The sequence below is a fragment of the Anser brachyrhynchus genome (genome assembly GCF_964034855.1).
Source record: "Anser brachyrhynchus genome assembly, chromosome: 3".
In the NCBI taxonomy this organism is placed as follows: domain Eukaryota; kingdom Metazoa; phylum Chordata; class Aves; order Anseriformes; family Anatidae; genus Anser; species Anser brachyrhynchus.
This window is the reverse complement of record NC_137696.1, coordinates 124,921,935-124,932,871: the sequence shown is the minus strand read 5'-3', so window position 1 is coordinate 124,932,871 and position 10,937 is coordinate 124,921,935. Positions and strand designations below refer to the sequence as shown.

General features: G+C 60.6%; 1 protein-coding gene across 6 annotated transcripts in view; it reads right to left on the bottom strand.

Moving 5' to 3' along the window:
- Positions 1-297: 297 nt before the first annotated feature.
- Positions 298-10,937, bottom strand: part of NCOA1 (nuclear receptor coactivator 1) — a 166,647-nt gene continuing 156,007 nt past the window's right edge. For 3 of the 6 annotated variants that reach the window (XM_080585496.1, XM_080585497.1, XM_080585498.1), the window contains 8 exons: positions 10,758-10,926; positions 7,979-8,296; positions 7,718-7,819; positions 6,224-6,623; positions 5,061-5,235; positions 3,931-4,114; positions 2,925-3,014; positions 298-1,744 (listed from right to left, as the gene is read on the bottom strand). In XM_080585496.1, coding sequence (XP_080441622.1) covers positions 1,577-1,744; positions 2,925-3,014; positions 3,931-4,114; positions 5,061-5,235; positions 6,224-6,623; positions 7,718-7,819; positions 7,979-8,296; positions 10,758-10,926 — 1,606 coding nt within the window. In that variant the 3' untranslated portion in view covers positions 298-1,576. Of the gene's footprint in view, positions 1,745-1,834; positions 1,892-2,924; positions 3,015-3,930; positions 4,115-5,060; positions 5,236-6,223; positions 6,624-7,717; positions 7,820-7,978; positions 8,297-10,757; positions 10,927-10,937 lie in introns of all 6 variants that reach the window. The other 3 variants (XM_080585501.1, XM_080585500.1, XM_080585499.1) reach the window with 3 other exon arrangements.

Sequence of the window (10,937 nt, the reverse complement as noted above, 5' to 3'; positions counted from 1 at the left end):
GCAGGACGGAGAACCCCAGCGGTGCTCCTCTTCCTCGCCCTCCGCCTCCAGCACCCAGAAGGAGCGCGGCAGACACCCACCGCCAGCCCTGGGGCACCAGCTCAGCACCCAAACGCCTCCCCTCTCCCCCAAAACGCTCAGGCACCCCAAAACCCCGAGCTTTTCTCGGCTGCCAGCGGGCCCTCCGCCAGCCGTGAGCATCGGGGCCCGGTTCCCCCCACCCCAAGCCACCGGGGCTGCGGCACCGCGCCGGATCGCCCGTCGGCACACAGACAACGAAACGTTAGCTGGCAACTCCGGTTCTTTTTTTTTTTTCTTTTTTTTTCCATTTTTTTTGTCATCTTTAACTCTTGCAAATGTCAATCAACAAAGCTACACATTATTTTTTTTTTCCACACACCAGCGCGATTTTAGAGAGAGGGAAAAAAAACCCCATAGCCCCCCGCTCCCATAAAAGTCAGCAGTGAATATTAAAAGCGACCCCCAACTAAAAGAGAAGAAAACAAATTTATACAGAGCTCAGAGCTATTTACAGTGACAGGCTTGAGGGAAAAAAATAAGCTATCTCCCAACAGAGAATTCAATTATTATTATTATTTTATTATTATTATTTTAAATAGTTTAAGCTACCTCAGCTGTTAAACACAATCAAAGCAGAAAGAACCGACTGCTTAATTTTATTTAATATTTAATCAGAAAATTTTATCTACAATAATTGACAGACCCCTCCCCCCCATCCTTCCCCCTAAAAATTATTGCAGTTTTTTCCCCAAACTGTTCTTTTTTTGTCTTTTTTTTTTTGTGTGTGTGTGTGTCTTTTTTTTTCCGGTTGTAATATACACGTCGTAGCCTCTGTTCGCTAGGAGGCCTTAAACCAGCATAAAACATGGAAAAAATGGTGGGTCAAAATACTCTGTTTTTCTTTAAAACCGACAAACTCACGATTGCTAGAAAAAGCTGATTGTACGCACAAGCGGGCTGGGGCAGAGGGGAGAGAAGGTTTTTTTTGTTGTTGTTGTTTAAGCATGAATAAAAACGGCCTTTCTCGCAGAAGTCCAGCGTCGACCCCTTCCGTGCCCCACGCTGAGACGTGATCAGTGACAGATCCAGCTGAAACTGAGCTTGCTCTTCCTCCTCCTCCTCTTCCTCCTCCTCCTTTTTTTCCTCCTTTTTCGCCTCCTCCTCCCGACGCAGTCCTCCAGCTGCCTTCTCCCTCTCCCCTCCCCGCCTCCCCGAGAAACCTTCGTCCAGATTAAGAAGCCAGCAACTGATTACAAAAATAAGAATCATCTGTAATTTTGGCTCAAGAAACCGACTGTCCCGCCTCGTCGCTTCGCCAACATCCAACGCTTTTTTTTTAAAAAAAAAAAGGAAAAAAAAAAAAGGGAAAAAAGGGGAAAAAAAAAATAACCCCCCAAACAAAACGAAACAAAACCCCCCCTTTTTGCTCCAAACACTACGAGCTGAAGAATGGCTGCGGTTTGAGATATCAAAAATCTCAGAAAAATATATAATATATATATTTATATATCTCTGTACGTCTTATTATTTAAATTTCACATTCCTCGAAAAGCGGTTATTCAGTCAGTAGCTGCTGAAGGAGGCTCTTCTGCTGGCCCTGCGGGGTCGGCGGCACCGCGGCGGCTTTCGGGGCGCCCAGGGGAGCCGGCGGGTTCAGGTAGGGGTCTCCTACCAGATTCACTGTACACTGCACGTCGGCAAACACCTGAACCTGCTGTACCTGCTGGGACACAAAAGACAAGAGGGGGTTTTAGCGGGGATGGGGCAGGGGCCGGCGGCGACGGACTGGGTACTACGTGAAGTGGAAACTCACTAGAGACTTCCTCTAGTCTGGAGCCACCACAGAGAAGAACTCTTCTGTCTTCTTGTCCTATAAAAAGAAAACCGCTGCACTCATTCGGGTCAGAGCTCTGCGAGGTTCACGTTGCTCGTTCCAAAAAAAAAAAAAAAAAAAAACCAAAAAAATTACAAAAAAAAAAAAAAAAGCCAGCCTGGCATCCCCTGGGCACGGGGAGCTGGCGGTACGGGAAGGCAGCGGCGTGGTCCGGAGCGGCTGCTTTACGAAATTAAAGAGCGGTGGCGCGTGGCGGCGTGTTCCCTAGGGGCTCTGCAAACCAACGCCGCGCTACGGGGAAGGGGGAGACGAGAGGCGAGGCTGAGGGGGGTGGTTGGGAAGAAGGCGATTAATCGGCTGCTCCCGGCGTGAAAGGCAAATCCCGGAACCCAAAGGCGTCGGCGCTCGGTTTCGGCGCGCCGCGAGGAGGCTGCGAGGCACGGGCAGCACCCGCCGGCGCTGCCTGGAGGGACGGACGGACGGACGGACACCGTCCCGCAGCCTCCCTTGGTCCCTCCGTCCCTTTCCCCTTCCGAATGCCCTCGCTCTGCCCCGGATCAGCGCCGGCGGCACCGCGGCCGCCCCGGCGATGGCCGAGAGCGGTGGGCACGGCCCCTGGGCGCGCTGCGGCGGCACTGGGCAGCGGGGACGGATCCTTCCAACCCAAAATCTGAGCCGAGGATAGAAATCCTCCCCGCCTGCCCTCGCCCTGGGGCTGCTCACGGAGCCGGGCAGGGGTTCAGCTCCTCCTGCCTCCAGCGTGTTATTTTCCCAGCTCGGGCGCAGCGTTTCTGCTCCTCTGCACTAGCAGCAAGATTTTTTAAAGCGCTCTGAGCAGCGCAGCGAGCTTGGGCTCGACGAGGCTGGAGAGCAGAGCGGGATTTCTGAGGTCCCCAAGCGCCAGCGGCGGCAGGGACAGACCCAGCCCCGTGAGCCAGAGCTGGCCCCGACCGAAATCTTATTGCCCGGTGCCGAGCGTGGTGCCACGACCCGGCCGGGATCGCTCCGTTTTGGGAGCACAGCCACCTCCTCTCTGTACCTGAGATGTGCTTAGCAGTTTCTTACTGACCTGCGCCCCATCTGCTTCGGTTTTCAAAAGGTCAGTGGAGGAAAGCTGGTTGCAGTAAAGGCCCGCGGGTCTCAGCGCCGGGTCATTTACCTGTCGAAAGCGAAGACCAAGGCTCAGCGAGGGCTCCCGGAGGTCCCCGGGCCACTCGCCACCCTCTCGAGCCGAGCCTGGGTGGGTCTGGGGAGGGGGAGCCCACGCGTGGGGGGCAGCGCCGGTGTCCTCCCGGCACCGGGAGCGGGTCTGGGACCTTTTTGCCTCTCTCCCAACCTCCTGCACCTTTGCCTTGAGCTGCTGCCAGCTCTGGGAACGTCTCCAGGGAGCGCGAAATGTCACCGAACGCGTTGACAAGAGGGGGAAAAGCCACGGGCTCGGCCCCTGGGGAGGCTGCAAGGCCTGGCCTGCAGCGCTCCCACGCAAACCCCGTGAGCCAAGAGCAGCTCCAAGGAGCTTCGTGGCACCGAGACGAAGCCCAGCACCTAAAACACCCGGAGACATCTCGGGCTGGCCGGGAAGGACGCAGCATCTATCAGCCATGGTGCCGGCGGCAGCATCCTGGCCTTAAATAGCCAAGGAGCAGCAGGTTTCCACGCCAGCCCCTCGGTTTGGGTACAGACACTGGGAAATTTGCTAAAAAAACCCCAAACACCTCGCCAAAGCGGCTCTAGACGGGCTTGGGGTGCTGCGGGTGCTCTGCCCCTGCTAAGGGCACTTTGGCCAGGCTCTGGCACGGCGGCAGTGGAGGCAGAGGCATTTGCTGCTTCTCCCCTCGCTTCTTTCGGGAAGATAAATGCTGGAAAATGTTGCAAGCCCAGCCCCGGCCCTAAACCCACGGCAGGGGCAGCTCCCCGTGGGGGCAGCGGGAGGTTGGGATGCACGGCGCTCGTCAACAGGGTGTGGGGGGGATTTCGCAAACCACGTTAACCTACCACGGCTCGGGGGGGGACCTGGGGGGAAAGGAAATCACCCCGGGGAAGGTGGCGGGGGGCAGGGGCGAGGCGGCACTGACCTGCTCCGAGCACATGGAGTTCATCCCGGGCATCTGCAGCGAGCTCATCTGCATCTGGCCCGCCATGGGGTTCATGTTCTGGACGTTGGCGTTGCCTCCGGCCATGGAGACGGTGATGCTCATGTTGTTGTACATCCCCTGCTGCGCCGGGGCCGCCTGGGTCTGCCCGGCTTGGCCGAACACGCTGGTAGAGAGAGAGAGGGGGGGGGGGAAAGGGTTAGCCAGGCGTTCACGGCACTCGGGAGGATGTTCTCTGCCCGTTCCGGGTGGGATCAAGCCCCCGGGGCCAGCACCGGCTGCGCGTGCAGCTGGGGGGGGGCGTGGGACGGAGGGCGAGGGGGAGAACTTCGCTCCCGCGGCCTCCTCGCTTTCTTCCCTGCACAAAGCAGGGACCCAGGTCCTCGGGACGGAGGGAGGGACGGGGCGCGGGGGGGGCATTACAGGGGCCGCAGCAGCCCGGGGATGCCCTGGAGGGTTGGTGAGCAGGGTGGAAACATCTGCCCTCCGCTCCTGCTGCAGCTGGAGGCTGCTCAGCGCGGCCTGGCGGGGCCGGAGAGACACCGGGGGCAAGGGGGGACCACGAGGGGCAGCCTGGGAGCGATGCGAAGCCCCGGTCTGGGTGACCCCAAACTCTCGCTGCTGCCTGACCAGGAAAGGTCAGCGGAGCTGCGCACAGATACAAAGCAACGCATCCAGGTGGAATTTTGGTTTGGTTTCCTTTGGTTTTTTCCTGTTTCTGGCGATCCGAAGCTCAAACCTGACTCGCACACGAAAAAAGGCAGCAAATCCGGCGATTTCCTATTTCACCCCCCCCCCCCAAGTCAGAGCCGGATGCATTTGTTTAAGAGGCACCGGCGCGGGCCTCACTGGGACTGCCGGGCACGGCTCCCTTTATTGTCACGTCTCCTAAATCCACCTGCTTTCACGGCACATAATTAAGCCACCATCAAAAGCCAAAACCTGCTCCGTGCCTCGTCTCCAACCCGTGCCCACTGATTTAAACCGAAGCGCTGCGGGCTCCTGGCCACCCCTGAGCCTGGGCGAACAGCCTGGATCATCGGGGTCGGAACCGGAGGACCTAAAAAATCCCCCCCCCAACCCGAAGCACCCGAGGATCCCCGCGACCTTACCTGCTGTTGCCCATGGCTCCTTGCTGCCAGCTCTTCATGTCGGGCGACTGGTAGCCCGGGGTCGGCGGCGCCGGCTGCAGCATGGGGCTCTGCGACGGGGGGAGCTGCGGCGACATCAGGGGGCTGCTGGGGCTGAGCGAGGGGGCGAAGGCGGGCTCGCTTTGCTGACCCATGCCTGGGGAAGGACAGAGGGCATCAGCCGGGGGGGGGCGGGATGCTGTCGGTACCCCCCCCTTCCACCTCCTCCCCCTGCAGCTGCTGGTATCGAGGCAGAAGAATCAGCCGCGGCTTTCGGTCCCAGGGTCCCTGGGTTTCATTTCAAGCAGCTGCACCGCTCCCGTATTTGCGAATATTTCAGGGCCGAGCGAGCGGGGAACCCCCTTCCCCCAGCGGTTTCCATCGGCAGGTGGCCCCATTTCCTACCGCACCCGCATGGGAAACGGCCGGGGCAGTGATAAGGTCGCGGCTAAGGGCGTCCCGCACGGCTGCCGCACCCTGGGGCGGCCGTCTGCGCCTTGCTGAGACCCCGCACGGGGCGTGAAGACCTCCAAGCACCCGACCTAGTGCGCCCTCCTGCTCGAGCTCAGGGATTTAACAAGAGCTCTGTGCCCACAGGACAAGCAGGAGCTGTCTGCAGCTCCTTTAGGATGTCTTGGCAAGGATTTGGTCTGATCCCGAGCGTAAGCGTTCAGGGAAGCACAACTCAGGGGAGTGCTTTGCCGTTTGATTTTGGTGGGGAGAGTGAAAACAAACAAAAAAATGAATTGTTTGGCCAAACGGTGGTGTTTTGTTTTTTTTTTTTTTTTAGATTTGACCAGAAAAGGTTCGCTGGGGGTGTGCAGGAAGAACAGCAGGACACGGTGTGAGACGGCGGCGGCGAAGCCCGCGGTGCCGCAGCATCCTCTGAGGTCACCGCTGTGCCCTCCGCCTCTCTCCCCGCACCGCTTTGCGAGCAGAGCGGACAAAACCAAGGACGACACCGCGAGCGAACCCCGGTCCTGGCGATAACCTGGGTAAACCCGGATTTCCCGGGAGCATCTTTGTGTTTCTCCCGTCCCTCGGGGCGCGCCTCCAGCTCGCCGTGCCTCCCCGCGCCCTCGCCGCCCTTCCGCCGAGGACGCCGGCACCGAGAGGGGCTCGCCGTCCCCTCCGGCCTCACCTACCTGACCCCGAATACTGAAAGATGTTCTGCTGCATCTGCGGCGTCATCCCGGCGCCGAACTGCCCGCCGACACCGCCCATCATCCCCCTGTTGACCATGCCGCCGCGGTTCGCCAGCGCGGCCTCGGGGCTGGACGCCAGCTGCGAGAAGGGGCTGGTGGAGGTGGGGGGGTTCCCGGGGCTCGTACCGTAGTTGGGGGGGTAAGGGAACTGCTGCGGGGGGGCTTGGGGCAGCCGGGCGGCCCCCATCTGCACCGGGAGGCCGGCCGAGGGCGGGAGGTTGTTGCCGAAGCTCTGCTGTCTCATCAGGAGGGCTCGCTGCTGCATGAGCTGCCGTTGCCGGTGCTGCTGGCTGTAGAGCTCGCGCTGACGCTGGGCCAGCATCTGGGCGTTGAGGGGAGGCTGCGGGGTGGGGAGGGGAGAGGAAGATGCCCGAATTAGCCCCCCCTCGCTCCCCTGCAAACGGCTCGCAACGACCCCCCCCCGGCCCTCCCCTTCCCCCTCGGCTTGGGGCGTCCGTCCTCGTTTTGCTGAGGGGGAGCTGGAAAAAAAAGCGAGGAGCAGCCCCGAGGGGCAAGGGGGGAGTGCTGAAAATCTGCCGGTTTGCGCAGATCAGAGGCAGGGCAGGCGGGGGACGTTAAAGGACCAGACTCCATCCAGGCCGCGTCCCCCAGGCGGCCAGGGAAGCTCCCACGATCGCCCCGTTATCGGGCCAATCCTTTTATTCGAGGGGTGCAGCAAAACCCCCTTCTCGTGCCTAAAACCCTCTCCTTGGGCTCCCGGCGAGGGCCACTCGCGTGCCCAGGCTCAGGATCTCCGACCTCCGTCTCTCGGCTGCGTGCCGCTCCCAAAACCCTTCCCCCGAGACTCCCCTCCCTGCCGGGCTTTTTTCCCCACAGGGCCGAGCCAGATGTGCTCGCGTCCAGCACCTTCGAAAGCCGCAGCGCGGCCGGCGAGAGCTCGGCAAAGCCATCGGCAGCCGAAAACGGAGCTGCGATGGAAACTGCCGGGTCCCCTCGGGTAATATTCCCCCCCCGGCGCACCAGGGACGCCACGACGCCTAACGAAATTCAGAGGCGACGTGGAATGAAGTTACCCGAACTCGGCTACACTTCCCAACCCCTCCTTGTAGCGAGCAGATGTTTCATCCGCTTCGTTCGAAGCGAAGCGAGAACTTTAGGGCCCGGGGATTTGCAGGATCATTAAGAAGATTCACTGGAGATCCTGGTATTTAAAGGACGCCATCTATTTCCCAGAGACCCTTCTCAATTAACCGCGTTGGCACATCCGCCTCTGAGCGGTAACGAGGTATTTATACCTCACCCAGGTGGAGGGGATGGAATAAAGAAACAAATAAACCACAGCAGCTCATTGGCAGCCACCTCTCGGCACGCTGGGCGGTTTTTCCGTGCGCAGCGAGCGAGCGGAGGGGATCGTGTCACCCTGAGCTAACGGGGACCGCGCCACCGCGCCGCGTCCCTCGTGTCCCCCCTTACCTGGGGTGTCATCTGCTGCTGCATGCCCGCCCGCATGTTGATGCCCACCGGCGAGCTGGCTGCGAACTGGTTGAGGATTGCCTGCCGGTTCTGGTGGATCAGCTGGAGGGGGAGAAAAGAGAGAGAAAAGGACGGGTCAGGAAGATCTGCCAGCTAAAAATGCGGACGCCACAGCAACGTTTTCCCTCGGCAGCCGCCCACCCTCCGGCTCCCTAAATCCCCGTCCCCCCGTCCCCTCCTAGCCCCCGAGGGAGGCTTTACCTGCTGCTGCCCCTGCAGCCGCTGCTGCAGCTGAAGCCGCAGCTGGTTGGGGGCCGTGGGGGGCCGGCTGAGCGCCTGCCGGGGCTGCATGGCCATGGCGGTGGGGAAGGCGCCGCGCGGCGGCGGCACCTGCACCGGCACGGGGCCGAAGGACGGCTTCTGGCGGACCATGCCGGGGAAGGCGGCGGGGAGGTTGGCGCTGGGCGAGGCGGAGGAGTAAGGCTGGGGGTACATGCCGGGCTTCTGCTCCATCAGGAGCTGCGGGGCGCTGGCTTGCTGGGGTTGGAACCGCTCCGTCAGGGCTTCCAGCCCGCCGCCCTGGGGGAGGAAAAAGAGGGAGGGGAAAACAAAACAAAACAAAAAAACCTTTACGGTGGAGCCCGGAGGAGTTCGAGCCCGGACCGCTGGCGGGGGGGGGGACGGATGGATGCTCGCCGCGCCGCCCCCCCGATGCCCGGTGCTGTGCGAGCTGTGCCCCTCGAAGCTCTGCACTCGTGGCTTTGTCTCGGTAAATCGCTTAATTTCCAAGAAATTGCTGTAGTGCTGGGCGTTGCAACCCCATCCCTCGGCTGGGTGCACGGCCCCAGGGTTGGGTGTGGGGGACGGCCCCAGCAAAGCGCCCTGAAAGATGCTGCTCTGCCAGGGCGGGCTGCTGCAGGGCTAGCGCTAACCCCCGGGGGGCTGAACGCCCGCTCCCCAGGGCTCTGCAGACCTCAGAGGGACAGAAATGATTTGATTTGTCTTGCTTTGGAGCAGAGACCCCAGAAAAGGCTTTTTGGAAGGGCTCAGGGCCCAAACGGCATCGCGCCCCGCTCGGAGCATCGACCTGAACACGGGAAATAGTTTGGTCTTCTCCCCCTTCCAGAAATTCAGATGGAACTTGCATGGTTCAAGGACCGGGTTTCGGGCCATAAAGCAGCAGCCCAAAGTCAGGCTTGCCAAAACGAGGCTTTTTCACTCTTCTCTCCCCAAAATCCCCAGCTTGCGGCCGCCTCCTGATTAAACGGGGCGCAGACACCTCCGGCGCTTCCTCTCACCACGTCGGCGGCAGCAAGGAGAAGTGGGGGGGGACTGGACACAGGAGGGGGCTCAGGAAAGGTGAGAGAACCCACCCGTGTCCGGGGACGTGGCAAAGTGTCCCCAAGGCCACCGCGTGCCTGCCTGTGGGTGCCAGCACCGCTCTGCGGGAGCCCAGCCCGCGGCTCGAGGCAGCTGTGCTTGGCCCTCAGGGCCAGTGCTGGCGGGGGGCCTGAAATACCTGGGCCTAAAAAGCAAAAAATCTGAAGTCGGAGTAAATCGCCGAGCTGTCCCCAGGGGGATGCGAACTCCCACCTGCCAACAACATCTCCTGGAGGGGAACTATCAGCACGCTTCCCTCCTGCATGCTGACAGCGCCGTTTCTCTAAACGTGTACCGCAAGCAAATATTTCGTGGAGCTACTTAAAATATTTCTGAGGTTCATCTGAAGCCGGGGAAAAAGCCCGAGGTTCGCATTAATGAAATGATCACTGGATGGGAGCAAAGCCCGGGGGGGCCGGTTCCAAACACGAGACGATCCTCCCAGCCGGGTGCTCCTCGGCCGGGTCGGTGCGGGGACGGCCGGGAGATGTTCGGGGACATCTCAAACCCAGCATCTGCAAAGTCCTTGTGCAAACACCCAGCTTTGGCAAGAGCACCTCTGGGAGGACCAGAGGGGCCGAACTCCCTACCCCTAAGCGCACTCTTGGGGAAAAAAAAAAAAAAAAAGGCAGTTGTTGATTTTGGATGCACGGTGTGAGAAGAGACCTGGTTTTGGAAGGCAAATGCTTGGCTCGGGAATCGCTGGCGGGTCCCCCAGGTCCCTCACGAAAAAAGGACGTGCCACCTCCTGGGATGTCCCCGGCCTTCAGCAGCGGAGGATGAGGCCCAGAGCACCAGGAGGGATCTGCTCGCAGAGGTTTCTTTTTTAGGGCACTGCCATTATTAACAGGTTGGGTTCGCTGTTCTGGAAAAAGCCGAGCGTGAGCACTACGGGGCGTGGAAAAAGAACCCACGCTACAAAAAATCCCAAGCCATCCACCTCATCATCCGCCTCCCTTGCTGTTCTTCCTACAGGCAGGCTTTCCCCCGCGCCGTGCCCCGGTATTCACGAAAACCCAGCCCCTTCAGACGCCTCCACGCACGCCGACGCCTGCTGCCGGGGCCACGGCACCATCCAAAAACGACGGCGGCGGCGACACCGAAGCGAAGCTGGCATTTGTTTCTGCGGTTAAATTCGGGCCAGAGGGGCAGCTGCAGTGTAAGCCAATCTCGGCAGCGAGGGCCGCAGGGTTTCATACCAGCCAGGCCGTTAAGATATATTATTAGGCAGCACAATTAAGGCTGAAGGAATCTCCGCCCGCGGGACTCCAGCCGGGAGGCTCCTCCGCGCCCCGAATCCCCCGAGCGCGGCGGGGAAGCGGGACGGCCCGCCAGCTCTCCCCACGCCCCGACACATGAGCCGCGAGGGGCCGGCAGCGTTCGGGCTGGCTTTTCTCACGGGGTGTGTGTGTGTGGGGGGGACTGCATTTATAAAAAAAAAAAAAAAAAAGCCGAGAGCGGGCTATTGGATTTCACGGGGCTGCTTTCCAACGTTTCCAGCGGAACGGCACCGTATCGGGTATCCTCTCCGAATCTGCCGGTCCCGCTCACATCTGGCCTCCTGTTGGCGGATGCTGGGAACCCTCCTTCACCCTCGTGTCAGCCCCTCGGCGTCTGGCCCCGTCCGCCCCCTCGGCCCCAAGCCCTTCTCCCTCTCTACCTGCACCAGTTTGTCGATGCCAAGGGCTCGGTCCAGCTCGGCCAGCTCCGTCTCGTCTTTGCCGCTCAGGAAGGACACGAGCTGCTCGAGCAGGGCTTTCTCGTCGTTGCGGCCCTCCGGCGTGGTGGGAGGGCACAGGAGCTCGTCCAGCTGCGAGGTGATGCAGGGGCTGCAGGGACA